Source organism: Engraulis encrasicolus, chromosome 11 (genome assembly GCF_034702125.1).
Source record: "Engraulis encrasicolus isolate BLACKSEA-1 chromosome 11, IST_EnEncr_1.0, whole genome shotgun sequence".
Classification (NCBI taxonomy): domain Eukaryota; kingdom Metazoa; phylum Chordata; class Actinopteri; order Clupeiformes; family Engraulidae; genus Engraulis; species Engraulis encrasicolus.
In genome coordinates, this window is record NC_085867.1 from 33,782,286 (window position 1) to 33,798,594 (window position 16,309).

Here is a 16,309-nt window from a genome sequence, read left to right on the forward strand (position 1 = left end):
GGGCTTGGAGTAAATATTTAATGTTGGTACCCCCCTCTCCTCCCGAACTCCCACCCCCAAACACACCCACACCCACCCACCCACACCCACACCCACACCCACACACACACACACACACACACACACACACACACACACACACACACACACACACACACACACACACACACACACACTTTATGGTAGTAGGTGGGAAGTTGTAGCGGCCCCAGTGTTCGTTTGCCCCAAACAACCCCGAGACAAAGGACTCCATGGCATTCCACACAGTCTCCCGGCAGAGAGATGGTCTTCGCTGTGTGGGAGAGAGAAGGCGGTCAGTGGCATTTTATTTGACTTGGTTGCAAGGCTGCCCATACATTCCCATGACTTCCTTTGCTTGTGCTAGCTAGACCCTTTAGATGTGTGTTTGTGTCTGTTTGTTTTCTACTCTCTCTCTCTCTCTCTCTCTCTCTCTCTCTCTCTCTCTCTCTGTTTGTGCGTAGGAGAGGGAGAAAGTTGAGTTCTGTATAGCTTCATAAATACATGAGTGAATTGCAGTGCCTTGTTGGCCAAATGTAAGAAATTAAATTGACGTAATTAATTTGATTTAACAACTAACTTACAGGTTGTCTGTAACTTTTTTTGGTTCTTTCTGTCATAAGACCGGTAAAGGCATGGAATGCATACTTTGTCCTGGGTTGATTTTTGTGCCGTGCATTCCACCAGCGACTGTCTCAATGGAGGAAAAGAACAGGAGATTTAACCATCTGCGTTTCAGCTTTATCTGCACTTGAAACCATGTGAAAGCGTTCAAATGAATGAGATTGTTTGAATTGTAACCACTAGAGGGACACGAGTGCTCCTTTCAAACTCCGTAAACACCATCCCACCACAGGAGCGAAGGGAGCAATGCTGTTTCCGTCTGTTCTTACCTGTGACTTCCCACTTCGGCTAAGAAGAAGAAGGAAAAAAAGCGGCTGCAATCGAAACATGGGTTGTCTGCAGGCGTGTGTGAAGGACTCACTCAGAAACGGCAGTGCAAGCGAGCGTCCAGACCTCGCTCTCTCTCTCTCCCCAAGTGGTGTCCGCTTCTGGGAAATCAATGAGGAGGATTCGCGATGCTGAGTGCGACAGCCCTCTCTCGCTTTACAAGATAATTTTGTGCATTTCAACTTTTGAATATCACCAGCAAGTTAAGAGAAATACCTCTTGAATCATTTTGACGAGTATGACTGGTCGGTTGATTTTGTCTCGTCTTCTGCATTTAACATGTGATCTCTTTCATACAGTTTTACGACTGGGATAAGGGAGGGCGAAAGGTGTGCTGGACCTTTGGCGGACAACTGGGTGCCTGCAAATAAACTCATTTTTGAAATTCCGGGGTGGGGGGGTAATGAGGGGACACAACTCAGAACCCCCCACTCTGATTGATTACTTGTTAGTCATCCTGTGACTACGAGACTCTTTGAAAGGGCACCGTGGAACACATACATGAATCAACTACCCGTTACCCTTCAATCTCCACTGAAGACTCACTTTTGCTTAAAGAAGGGGTAAGAGAGGGGGGTCGTGGCTTAACATTATAAGAGGGGAAATAACAGCATCGCCTCATGGCTTTGTTTATCTCCAATCTCCGTCTTCACAAGCGCTTGTAAAAATCCAAAGGAAGGACTTTGAAGATCTGAAGAATAGTGTGACAAGAGGATTAAAAAAAAAATTGTGTTATTGCACCATCCCATTTATCTTTCTTATTTATCTTATATATCTTGAAACAAAAAATGAAAGTTTGGAGTTTTCTTCCCTGGCTACCCTGCCTTGTCATCCTCATGTTGTGTTTTGGATCAGAGTGCGGGACAGTGTGGAGAAAGGGGAGATCCAAGAGAGACTTGGTGCGGATAAGAGACGCCAAAGCGACCTTCCCAGGGGCTTGTGCCACTCGGCTGCCCCGGGGCAAACGTTCCTTGCCCGGCTTGGATCGGCGGTTGCCCCGCCAGCGCCGGCGCTCCTCCCAGGCTGAGGACAGTTCATCTGGTCGGGGGAAAGCAGTTTATTTTACCGGCAGAGGAGATCAGCTACGACTTAAGCCTGGAGTGGAGATACCGCGGGGAAATTTTACTCTCGAGATGTGGGTCAAACCCGAAGGAGGTCAGCGATCGCCCACAGTAATTGCAGGTAGGCTACATAAAACCGACGGCAAAACACTTTCCCTCTTTACGCTCGAGTAGAATGAATGGGATGATCTCGCGGCAGAGGGTTGGCGCGCCTAACATCATGCCGTAGTAGAAAAAAAAGAGAAGCATAGAAAACCAGAGTGGATATACTTAGCTATTCAACCCCTGCGAAACAGGGACACAAAAACTTAAGCAGTAGAGAAATGAGGGATCCATAACCGCCTGTTGCAGTAGCTTGGCGCTTATCAGCATTTAAGGTTAAGCTTTTAAAAATGCAGGCAGCCACAGTATAATAATGACGTAATGTTGTTAATAGGAGTCTCCACAGCCTAACAGACCAGGTTGTTATAATCAAGAGTGCTTTATGTTTTGGTTTTGTGAGGTGGGAGACCAGAGGGAAAGGACTTCATTAACCAGAGGTGAAAATCGGGACAGGTTTCATTAGTGTTTTTAACAGCCGGTATGTCTGGCAAATTCTTGTGTGCAGACCTCGTCACTTGTCCACATCTCAGAAGTCAAATTCCCAAACTGTGGAATGTCTCCGAGAGGTTGTTTTTGTCTGAGCAATGGCATGACGTTAAAGTCATTCCGCGACACCCTGGACATGGCTAATTTATTTATCCATTCCTTGGAGCAGGTTGCTTATCTCAGAAGGCTGCGATTACAACTGTATTGCGCGCGTTAGCCTATGTCGCCACTCAGAAGCAATGCGCTCGGTACGCGCCGCTCATTCACTTCACAATAAATCGCTATGCACTGGCTGGAGTTACAGTACCAGAGTAGTTTTCCAGGGCTTCCCTCCCTCCACGTACATTTCCCCGTCATATTTGGCTGTGTTTACCCCAGAGTTATATGGGGCTGTCCCGCCTTCTGTTAAAGCGCATACAGTTGCGCACAATCATCTCCAATCCCCTCTTCATTCGAGCCAAAAAGACATTACAGAACCGTTGTTAGATTTAGATGTATCAATATTTTTGTTTTGTTTTCTGTGTACCCTGACGTTTTACTATACCATAAGAAGGGGTTGCAAATGGGGAAAGCTGCAATTATTTGAACTCATGTAACATGTAACAGGCTCGCAAACATTTGGAGACACAATCGAAACGGCCAAGAGATTGTCCGACTTCAGCAAAGTAATTTATCATTCTTTTTTATTTGACTGTTACGCTTTTGTTTCATTTTCAATGTATGATATCACGCCATTGGTGCTTGGTGTCTCCATTCTACCACCATTCCCCACACTGCCAACAGAGAGCGTAGCAGTCACAAAACTAGACTTGTTTGTGATCCTCTCCGGCTGTACTGGGTGACACCACAGGCGATGTGTGAAACACTAACAAGCGCAGACTTCGGCTACTGGCGTTTCGACTCGGCTTGGCGCACTAGGGAGGCAGCCAGAGCAACTTAGTTTCAGATATTTGTCAGCAGTTTCGTGCGTGGGAATGACATCATCGGTAGGCTATTGAACGATGTCTGAAGCAGCCAGACTGCCACTGGCAGTCCATCCGAGGCATTAGCATATCGAAGGACGCACAAGCCGTCGTTATCGATCAGAGGATATGGGGTTCACCCGTGTTAATCCATGCGATGAGAGTATTTTCCATACACTTGCTTAAAAAACTGAGGGTGCAATGTGCCAAACGGCTTACGTCTGTTTCAAAGCTAAATGAGCCATTCTAAGATACGCATTCTTCAAATCTCACGGGAGAGAGAAAAGTGCGTGAATAGAGTAGAATAATGCCTAATCTCTTAAACCCAACTCCTGCATAGAAGAACAGAGACATATCCTACAGAACGCCTATCCCGTCCTGTTGTTTTGACAGAAAGTATTGTTGTGTTTTTGTACAGCTGTCCTGATGCGTGCTGTTGTTTTGCTGGCCGTAATCGTGGTCCCCGCCGTTGTTTTCTCTGTGGGTATCATCTTTCTTTTTCATATTGGACAGGAGACGCGAGTGCCAAGCGCGGAGCCATTTAGCGCGGTGTTTACAATACTAGTCATTGCCCAAAATCATTCAAAAGGAACAAAGTGGTCGCCAGAGGGACCCGGGATATATTCATGTTTGACAAACACACATGCTTGCACTCAGTCTTGGTAACTCTCGTTTCCTCAGTCTAAACAGCATTTTGCAACGCTGCAGTTCGTTCCAGGTCCAATTTATTGGCTAAATTAGGATTAGCCTGCCCAATAACACTTTGACCACAGATTTATCACCGGGACAGAGAAACAGAGTCAAACTGCCATCAAGTCCACTCGAGTCTAATTCAGCTTCTCGGAGAGATAAACAGAGAGAGATGGCTGGCACTGGAAACTAGACATTAAAGGGTTTTCTCTCTTAGAGTTAGCGAAAGTCATTATTTTCCCCTCAGATGTATAATTCAATCACATCACCAACACCATAACAGTCTGAGACCCACAGCCCATATCGGGGTCCCTACGTCGGGTTCCATTCTCTTTTCGGGTTGATATTGTTATAACTGATGACTGATCATAACAGCCATCCAGTGCCCGCCAATGCCAGCCAGTCCTCCACAAACACTGTTCTGTGTGTGTGTGTGTGTGTGTGTGTCGCTGGCATCTGTTGAGCCATGCTCTGGTGATCTGGACAGGAAACACAGGGGCTGGGGGGAGGGGGGGCAACCCCTACACACACACACACACACACACACAAACACACACACAAACACACACACAAACACCCTGTGGGATTAGCCTGTGCCTGCATCTCCATATAATACACACAACCTAATACATCCCACATTGCATTATTGCGTAATCTATTACCGTCTTTGTGTGTCTGTGCATGTGTGTGTGTGTCTCTGTGTCTCTGTGTGTGTGTGTGTGCGTGTTCGTGTGCGTACGTAGTCGTCATCTAAACAGCGTGCATGGCTGGATGACGCAGACATTGTAGTCCTGGCCCCAAAGACGGCACAGACTTAGAGGGGATCGAATGCTAATAACATAATTCATTTGCAAAGGCCAGGGGGAACAGACAGAAGGCCACACACACACACACACACACACACACACACACACACACACACACACACACACACACACACACACACACACACACACACACACACACACACACACACACTCAATAGTAATCTTCTGTGCCACACACAAACACATGGCGGATGTCCATTGTCAAACATTGTGTCATATCGCAAATTGAAACTCATGTGCGTATTTTCTGTTTTATACTACGTAGTGATGTCAAAGATGATGGGGTCCAGTGTTGCCAGATTGGGCGGGTGCCCGCCTAATTGGGCTACTTTGGATGAGCGTCTACGGGTAAAAACGGGAAAAATTGGCCATTTGGCGTTTTTTTCAGCCGTTTTGGGCCCATAGAGGTCAATGTAATTTGTTGAATTTGGGCGGAATTTAGCGCATTTTGGCGGTTTTTGAGAACCTTTTGGGCGGGATTTGATCAGACACATCTGGCAACACTGATGGGGTCCATTCCATAATCCAAACTCCCGTCCTCAACTCACTATGCATGTGGCCTCACACTTCGCTGACACCACCTTTTTGTGGAGAAAACAATAGTTTCCCTGTCAGACCTTTGAATTAGCCTCGCAACGCCATCCTCTGTACTCCACCCAAAGATTTTGGCTCCACACCGTCTGGCAAAAGCCTCGAGCTCGGTTCTCTCAGTGTTTCGCCAATCAGCAAACAGTTGAGAGTGGTGACGTAGAACTCACCCGCGAGCTCCGTTACTGATTGGTTAAGGTAACTATATTCACACTTTCGTTTTGTTATTTGTATGCTTTTTCTGACGCTATACGTAACAGGTGTGCTAATAAAGCACAATATGGGTTTTAATTCGAGTTTGGAACTTCAATTAATTTAAATGATAGAGCAAGATCAGACCATCTCCCATCGTCCACGGAGACGGATTCCTCATGGCTTTTGCCAGACAGATTGACGGAGTCAACAGTCGGCTATTTGCCCAGGCTACCTTTGAATTGCCCTTTTGCAAGATATTTTATTAAACTTTTATCCTCCTTGACATCCTTGTGATGTCATCGTGAGGCCACAAGCATAAGGGAGGAACGGGAGATGGGACCATGGTTTCCGAGCAGAGTGACATTGAAGAGAGACATTGAAGACCTTAGGCCCAGTGGGTCAGAACAAATGAATGGAGAGGCCAAGTGGGTTGGGCTAGGTGGGGCCAGCCCGGGATTGAAAAATGGCCCAGGCATTGTTTCTGGCATAGACCCTCACACAGCCCCCCCCCCCCTGTTTTTCTATGATATTATTATTCAGTCCATTGTCTTTATTAAAGATGAATCAATGGGGCCGCCCCATCTAAATGATTGGCCAGTCTCTACGGGAAAACAGCAACAAACAGCATCTGCTCCTGAGAACTGAAAGCCGAAAGTGAAAGCTCAACTGGGAAACTCCAACTCCCATTGTCATTGTGACACAGCACTCCACAGCACACACGTGTTCACTGCACACAAAGAAATTGCATTTATGCCTCACCCGTACAAGGGGGCAGCCCCCAATGACGCCCCAAGGAGCAGTGCGGCGGGACGGTACCATGCTCAGGGTACCTCAGTCATGGAGGAGGATAGGGGAGAGCACTGGTTGATTACTGCCCCCACCAACCTGGCGGGTCGGGAGACGAACCAGCAACCTTTGGGTTACAAGTCCAACACTCTAACCGCTTATCCATGACTGTCCTTAACTATCGGCACACCGGGAAAATGCCCTGTATGCCAGATAACCAGTCCATCACTGGGGCCAGACCAGTGCTAGGCTGGGCTGACCTCAGTTGGCCTCAGTAGTATTGAGGCTTAACAATGACTGCAACATGTAACCAAGTAAATGGAGAACAGTCAAGAGAAGTCTAGCGTCTTTAAAAATAATTGTCTGCTATTTTATGCCAAGTCAACACACACAAACACATGCATTATTTCATAGTACGTATTTTAATTTTATTCATTTTTTCATTTATTCATTCATTTTTTACATGATTACACAATGGGATTCCATGGCTTGGTCTTTGTAAGCGTCCTCTGCCTTAAGCGGTGTACATACACATTCCTAGCTTCTCGCTTGCTCGCCCACTCGCCACTCTTTCATGGAACGTTCGCTGAAAGTTCCCGCGGCTTTAACTGCCAATGCACAGTCGAGAAGTACCGACCTCGGCATTCCAATTGGTTACTCGCTTACTCGCCTCGCTCTGAGTTAAATATTTTCAACTTGGGATCTGCCCACATCGCATCGCTTGTACAGTACTCGCCTGCTCGTCTCGCTGGAACACATTGACATTCTATTGAGTTAAAGGAGAATTCCGGCCAGTTTGGATTCATATCCCATCTTATGTGGACCCAGGGAAATATGCGACATGTGGCAATAATTCTTTATCTGTAACAAATATTCTGTCGCGCCACTTTTGAAAACTCCTGTTGTATCGTACCTGTGCTACCTAATGGAACTGTGAACCACTAGATCGACTTGTATGGGTACACACACCACGGCCAAAGCGTCAAAAGGGTTTTAATGCACGCTAGGAGCTTTAAAACAGGTCAAATACGTGCCCGACGGGCCAGGGTTTAACCGAAAACAGCGCAATTGAACAACTTTGCGCAGCACGCATGAAAATTTCTCGCGGTTTTCCCTTTCATCCTTTTCCCTGGGTCCACCCAAGATGGGATATGAATCCAAACTGGCCGGAATTCTCCTTTAATTTGCTGAGTGAGTAACTAGCAGCGACGTGTGTGTACAGCCCTTTGCAATGCCTATTTCAAAATGACGTCAAACATGTTCCGTTTTGAAGTGAATGAGTTAAAAACGGCTACTGGTTTCAGGCAGAGTACCACAGAGAACAGTGCTGTGTGTATTTGAGAACAAAGGAAAAACAAACTCTGCGCGTCTGAGGTTGACACTTCTGTGCAACCAGAGAAGGATCAGGCATAAAATAAAAATGAAAAAATATGGTGCCACAGGGATGTCTTCATGTTATTTCTTATATATACAGCTCCAGGCCTTTTTATTAGAATACCATGAAAAAGTTAATTTATTTCCATAATTCCATCAATAATGTTAAACTGTCATGGATTGTAGATTCATGGCCCAGTTTTTTAACTATTCCAATAATTTTTTTTTTTTCTTTTTATATACGTTGGCCTTCCAGCTCAAAAAACCCATGAATTGGGGAATTCGCATTATTAGAATATTGTTATAAAATCACATTTTTCTTCATCAAAATTCGGGTCACATTAAATCAGTTGAAATTTGGTACTTTCTACATAACATGCAATGGTCAATACTTGGTTAGGACATTCACTGTCTTCATAATGGCCATGATGCGTTTAACATTGAAGTCAATGGCAAAAACAGTGCATGGGAGTTATGGAAGCCCAGATATCCTTGATGCTTTGCTGTCAGCTGTTCTTGTTTATTGACCTGGTGCCCCACACTTCCCTCTTCAATATACCCGAAGATTTCCATGCCACGTTTTGGTGTTAACTCACCAGTTTAATTCTAACTCAACAGAAATTAAACCCCATTCATTTTCAATGGGGTTTCATTTCTGGTTATTTAGAATTAAACTGGTGAGTTAGCACCAAAACGTGGCATGGAAATCTACAGGGTATATTGAAGAGTGAAGTGTGGGGTACCAGGTCAACAAACAAGAACAGCTGACAGCAAAGCATCAATGATATCTGGGCTTCCATAACTCCCATGCACTGTTTTTGCCATTGACTTGGCCATTATGAAGACAGTGAATGTCCTAACCAAGTATTGACCATTGCATGTTATGTAGAAAGTACCAAATTTCAACTGATTTAATGTGACCCGAATTTTGATGAAGAAAAATGTGATTTTATAACAATATTCTAATAATGCGAATTCCCCAATTCATGGGTTTTTTGAGCTGGAAGGCCAACGTATATAAATAGAAAAAAAAATAATGATTGGAATAGTTAAAAAACTGGGCCATGAATCTACAATCCATGACAGTTTAACATTATTGATGGAATTATGGAAATAAATCAACTTTTTCATGGTATTCTAATAAAAAGGCCTGGAGCTGTATATAAGTGTATATATATACACATACCTATACATATATCTATATGTGTATATTCTAAACAGTGCAGACTAACGTTTCGACGACACGTTACTCATCAGAGTCTTCCTAGTGGTGTGTAAATGTGTACGGCTATGCCACCAGATGCAACTTACGGTATACTTACTTCAAATGCATTTAATCGCCGGCGTCTGACGTCACAATAAAAAAGGGCCACAGCCAGATAGTGGGGAGGGTAAGAAAGGCCAAGCGGCATGTGGGTGGCCTCAATAGTGTTGTGTTGTGTTCAGTGTTGCCAGATTGGGCGGTTATTAGCCCAATTTGGTTACTTGGGATGGCCGTCAGCGGGTAAAATGGAAATTTTGGGCCCATAGAAATCAATGCAATTTGTTGAAATTGGGCGGAATTTTGCGCATTTTGGCGGTTTTTGAGAACCTTTTGTGCGGGCTCTGATCAGACACATCTGGCAACTCTGGTTGTGTTGTGTCGTGCCGTGCCGTGTGGGTGGCTGTAAATTCTCTTGGTGACCTGGAAGTGTCACTGGGGTCACGAGAGGTCATTCCGTGCCATGTGCTGTGGCTTTTAACGGCTAATGGAGTGGTGGTGTTGGCCAATTCCATACAAAAATATATAAAACGATGATGACGCAACACATGGACTATATATGCAATCCTTATGTTGGCAGTGCACACACTACATCTACTACACTACTACATCATATGCTGTATACAGGGGCCCGTTTCTCATAGAACTTAAGTTACACGTTAGTGAAGTTTCTTTGTTACAACAAAACAGTTTACAATACAATATACATTCACTAAATTAGGTTTAGATATAAAAATGATGGATGTATATTATGTGTAGGGGTGGGAGGGGGGCTTAGACGTCAACAACAGCTAATGCCCATGAATTAATTAGTAATTGGTAATTAATGCGCTGCAATGCATATGACTCTTAGATAACCCACTAGAAACAAACAAACAAACAAACAAGCAAACAATTTAATCCATACAATCGTCGCATTAGCTGCCATTGTGCCACCCTGACATGTGCTAGTACTAAAACGTCATTGACCCATATCCAGTCTTTGACCAGGAGGAATAACTGTGATGCAGGGGCACGTGTGTGCATAGACAAAGTGACAGGCAGGCACAAACAAGGCAGTGTTGCCAAATGTGTCGGACCCAAATCCCGCCCAAAAGCTTCTCAAAAACCGCCAAAATTCACTAAATCCCGCCCAAATTCAACAAATTACATTGACTTCCATGGGCCCAAAACAGCTAAAAAACCCGTCAAATGGCCAATTTTCCCCTTTTTACCCGCCGACGCTCATCCCAAGTAGCCCAATTGGGCGGGCACCCGCCCAATCTGGCAACACTGAAACAAGGACACATAGGGTCAAAGGAACAAGGGGAAACAATGGCACATGGTGATACAGTGATACAGCAATTTCGGGACACAGAGAGACATGGAGAAAAGGGGAGCAGTGACAGTAGGGATCACAGGCAGGTACGCATGGTGAGTGTAAAAAAGATCGGGCACACAGTTCCATTCCACCAGCAAGCTTTAACACGATGTTTCGGTCATGAAGTGCAAGTGAAAGCCCATTGGGAAACTCCAACTCCCATTGTCATTGTGACACAGCACTCCACAGCACACCAAGTGAGCACTGTACACTGCACACAACGAAATTGCATTTATGCCTCACCCGTGCAAGGGGGCAGCCCTCAATGGCGCCCCTAGGGAGCAGTGCGACGGGACGGTACCATGCTCAATGTACCTCAATCATGGAGGATGATGGGAGAGAGCACTGGTTGATTACTCCCCCCACCAACCTGGCGGGTCGGGAGTCGAGCTAGCAACCTTTGGGCTACAAGTCTGACGCTGTTACACTCGGCTCAGAAAATGTAACAAAGATAACCAATAAGACACAACCAACCAGATTTTTCAAAGTTTACCAAACTTATTTTTACTTTAAGTACTTGCAAGTCGCAAATTCAAAACACAAATCTAACCAAAGTAAAGACAAGGAAAAACAAAACTAAAGGCAACAGAAATCAAATGACCAGCGTGGCGTCTAAGCTCACGGGCATTGTGCACAAGAAATGAGTCCATTATATAGAGGGGAGGAGAATTGCGCACAGGTGTGCCCACTGCGCTGATAATCAGGAGCGTGATGTAGCGCAGCCGCGCCAATGAAGAGGCGCAGTCGTCACAGACGCCCTAACCGCTTACCCATGACCAAAGAGGCTTGAGACAAGAGGGCTTTCTCACGTCATAACAGCGTAGTATGAAATGATGGCGAGGGGAGTACGGAAATGTTATTCACTGTGGAACAGGTCATAGGACAGCGTGAATGTCTGTCAGCTGTCCTTAATTACCCCCAGCAATTACTGCTGACCAACAGCTGCCGTTACTTGGCCACAAATTATCCATCATGGTGTCGCCCCCACTGACCATGTGCAAGGGAGTACGAAAATGGTATCCATCGCACCCACTGACCAATGACCATGCGCAAGGGAGTTAATTTTCCATCCACTCGTGTCCTCAGGCAACGCCCCCGTACTACACCGTGGCCAATGCATTCCCCGCCAAGAGATTGTTCTTTCTCTTGAGTTTCTTTGCCCATGACTGCCGGTCATGCAACGTTCCTCAATGTCAGATGATCGAAACGTTGTATTACAACTTGCTGGTGGAGGGGACAGTATGCAGGATCATTTTTTTTGTACACTTGAAAGACAACCGCGCTGGGGCAATATCCTACGCATCTTCCGGTAACACTTTCCTTGACGTGTTCCTGTGTAACACATTCATAGCAGCTGTTATAAAGTCTGCACGAAGCATTCATGATTGTTTCATGACCCTCATACCGAACCTTTCATGAACCTATAGTGGACCTATATTGCTGTCCTTTTGCCTTCCATGTCTATAAAAGGTTTGATTTGAATGTCTGAAAGTCATGCATCCTTCATGCAACGTGTATATCAGCTGCTATGAATGTGTTATGCTGCAACATGTCAAGTAAAGTGTAACCCACTTTCCTAACTACAGAGGTTTGCAAAAGCGCCCTTTTTTTGGAACAGGTACACACGGTGACACAGAGACTTGTAACTAGAGATGCACCGAATCCTGATTTTTAGGATCCTGCCGGATACCGGATCCACTGCTTAAGATCCTGCCGGATCCGGAACCGGATCCTACGAAAGGGTTGGCCCTTTTTATTATGTTGGCGCAAACTATTTTTAAGACTCATTGGCTTACTGCCACACTGCCTTCAACGGCCGCTTCCAAAGGGCTTTCACTCCATGCAGCGATTGGGGTTGTGAAAGACTGACTGAAAAGCCTAGGCTACGTAAAAAGTAGAGATGCCCCATATCCTGATTTTTAGGTAACTGCCGGATACCGTATCCACTGCTTAAGATCCTGCCGGATCTGGATAGTCTGAAAAACCCTATTATCCTGCCGGATCCGGAACCGAATCTTGGATCCTGTACATTTCTACTTGGAACAGGTACACCCAGTGACACAGAGACATGGGGATGAGGGGAAACAAGGATGACACGGTCAGGGAGACAGAAGGACACGGGGAAAACAGAAAACAGGAACGCTGGGATACACAGGGCAGGGCAGGGCAGGCGAGAACACACTCAGGGACACACGCACAGGCACAGGTCTCTTTTCCCATGGAAGATGGTGCGATAAGCAACAGCCAGAGGGGGGCAGATAGTGCTGATTAGACACACACACACACACACACACACACACACACACACACACACACACACACACACACACACACACTCTCTCTCTATCTCTCTCTCTCTCTCTCTCTCTCTCTCTCTCTCTCTCTCTCTCTCTCTCTCTCTCTCTCTCTCTCACACACACACACACACACACACACACACACACACACACTCACACACACAGCCAGTGGAGGACCTGCATGGTTGAGTAGCTGACGCGACGAGACCTGTGTTTGTGTGTGTGTGTGTGTGTGTGTGTGTGTGTGTGTGTGTGTGTGTGTGTGTGTGTGTGCGTGTGTGCGTGCGTGTGTGTCTGTGTCTCTGTGTGTTCATGTATGTGGGCTCCAAAAGTTCCTGACAGGTTACAGAAGGTTCAGGGTTTATTTTGGTCTGGGCACAGTTCAATATTTTTTAAATAAGTTTTTAGTTAGTCAACGGAGGGTCCCCACAGTTAACAGAAACGAGATTTTGTGACTGTGTGTGTGTCTGTGTGTCTGTGTTGTTTAGTGTATCGGCATCAAAGCTTGGCAAACACATCATGCAAACCTGTTTTTTTTTACTCATTTCAGTCCGTTATTTTGGACGGAGATTGTTTTCCTGTGTATTTCTCGAGCAATTTGAACAAATCTGTTTAAGCAAATGTATTGGACTTACATTTCATCACACTCAGCATAGCACAGGTGGCATGATTTCTGGGACCACACACACACACGCGGGAAACAAGCTACATAGCCTACACGCACGGACGCACACGCACACACACAGTGAATTTTTTTTTTACAGCTCAGAAATACAGAAAGTCTTTCGACCAAACCATCCCTATGCCACTGCATTCTGTTGTAACCTGAGTCGTTTTTTTCCCTGTTCATATGTCATAGTTTTAGGGTTGTTGTATAGGCAAGAAATGTCTCGCCTAAGAGGTAGGCTACTGTAGACATGCATGTAGAGATAAAACTGAAAATGTGCTCTTTAAATCTTTACATTTTTACATTTGACTGAAAAACGTCAAGTTGCTTTAAAGCCAGCGAGATTCTCAGTAAACCAGCATACGATGGCCAGGGCTGGACTGATGATCTGGCATACAGGGCATTCTCCCAGTGGCCTACTAGTCCTACCAGACCCACAATTTAACCCATTTTAGCCTGGAGCGACATATACGCTGCATTTAGGCTCTTGTGATTTTAGTTTTTTAAAATTCTAAATGTGGGTATGTTAGAGCTGAATGAACATAATATTCTAATGCCAAATGAGGGTCCCAGCTTTTAAATGCCACTTATTTTATGTTTTTATGCTTCGGAGGCTGAGATATTTAGGTTTTAATAGGCAGAGGGCACCCTTTCCCAAAAAGGGCTTTGGCTATAATGAGTTAAAGGCAGTCGCCAATTGGTCCATCGTCAATATGGAAAATGGAGCCGATCAGGATATAGCCCTGCACTAGTACGACAGTAGCCAGGCCTTGCCCTCCTAGTGACACAACAGCTTCAGCGTTGCTACCAGTCAGGTCAAGAGCAATGCAAGTACTTTCTGAGTTCCCACAAAATAGGGAACTCCTCCCACTTTGTTGGGAAGCAAACAATCTTTAGCAAACCAAGGGAGGCCGTTTGGGAAATGTTAATTGTTATGCTCTTGGTCAGACCAAGTCTGGAAGACATTTGAAAGTCGATGATAATCAGGCTAGTACGACAGGGGCCTGTACATGTGTGAAGTGCCAGAAATGTCCGGGCCATTTTTTTTGTTTGTTCCAGACCAGCCCTCGTCTGATGCCCAAAATATACACTTACTAGTGTATCAGGAGGAAAAGGCATGAAAGTCATTGAGGGTGTCGGGTCGAGAAAATGAGAAACACCTTGACATGCCAATTCCAGGTCAAAGTGAAGAGAGGTCAAAGAAAGATAGAAAGAAAGAAAGAAAGAAAGAAAGAAAGAAAGAAAGAAAGAAAGAAAGAAAGAAAGAAAAACAATCTCTTTGAGGGCCAATGTCTTAGTTCCTTCTGCTTCTTTGTTGTTTGCTTTTGCCCTTGTGTTCTTTCTGTTCAGACCAAGGGGCAGAGTGAGGGCTTGGGAAATTGGAATGGTGGCACTGTGGAATCTGTGGAAAATTCCACTCCTTCAGGTGATACTCCGAGCAAGTGGATGGAATGGAGAGCGAACAAATTCTGCTGTGCTAGTCAGCATGCACTGCACGCCGAACCAACTGCCAGTGCCCAGCTGAAGGCAGGCACTGGAGAGAGAGAGAGAGAGAGAGAGAGAGAGAGAGAGAGAGAGAGAGAGAGAGAGAGAGCAGACATGAACCTGTTTTCCATCACACCACTCGAGAGGCCAGCAGCCAGCCCCCACCTCTACGGCACCTCATCCCCCCCCCACCCCCCTCCCTTACTGCCCCCTGTCTTTACACCCCTTCACCCTCTCAAGCCTCTCCTCTCCTCTCCTCCCCCCCATCTCCTCCCCCCCATCTCCTCTCCTCTCCTCTCCTCTCCTCTCATCTCCTCTCCTCCCATCTCCTCTCTTCTCCTCTCCTCTCCTCTCCTATCCACTCCTCTCCCCCATCGCCTTTCCCACCCCTCTCCTCTCCTCTCCTCTCCTCTACTCTACTCTCCTCTCCCCCCATCTGCTCTCCTCTCCTCTCCTCTTCCCCCGTGTGTGTGTGTGTGCGTGCGTGTGCATGTGTTTGTGAGTGCATGCACGTGTGTGTGTGTGTTTGGGTGTGCAATGCATATACTGCGAATATGTGTGTTTGTATGTGTGGAGGTTTGGAAGGTTTGGTGAGGTGTGTGTGTGCGTGTGTGTGCGTGCGTGCATGCGTGTGTGTGTGCGTGCGTGCATGTGTTGTGTGTGTATGTCTGTGTGTGTATGTGTGCTCTGCTCGCCCATGCGAGGCGGTGAGGCCATTGGACTGAATGTAAATGTAATGTGTTAGAGGAATTGAGCGTGGCAGGATTATGACAGCTGTTTACACAGCGCGCCCCACAGGCGTTTAAGCAGCGCTCCTTAGCAGCTGATAGACGACAGGCGTTTCCTCTAGCAACCCCCCCCCAACCCCCCACCCTGCCCTGCCAGACCATAATACTCCACAGCCAAGGCCATCGTTCGGGGTTGCCCCCATGCTCTGCAAGCAAACACACACACATACACACACACACACACACACTCATGGAAACGGGTCTGCATACACGCACACACCGTAGACTCCATGCTGCACACAGACATAAACGCACGCAGGCTCGCGCACGCACACACACACACACACATACCACAACACAAACGCCCCAAGCTGAATTGAAACTCCTCTGAACAGAGCACATCGGAAAGACACTCTACATTTCACCCACAGAAAACACACACTGAGCACCTTACCCTTCAAACAGGCTACA

At 46.0% G+C, this 16,309-nt stretch overlaps 1 protein-coding gene across 1 annotated transcript in view; it reads left to right on the top strand.

Moving 5' to 3' along the window:
- Window positions 1–886: 886 nt before the first annotated feature.
- Window positions 887–16,309, top strand: part of pappaa (pregnancy-associated plasma protein A, pappalysin 1a) — a 262,469-nt gene continuing 247,046 nt past the window's right edge. The window contains exon 1 of the mRNA XM_063210503.1: window positions 887–2,151. Within this exon, the coding sequence (XP_063066573.1) occupies window positions 1,758–2,151 (394 nt within the window). The 5' untranslated portion in view covers window positions 887–1,757. The remainder of the gene's footprint in view (window positions 2,152–16,309) is intronic.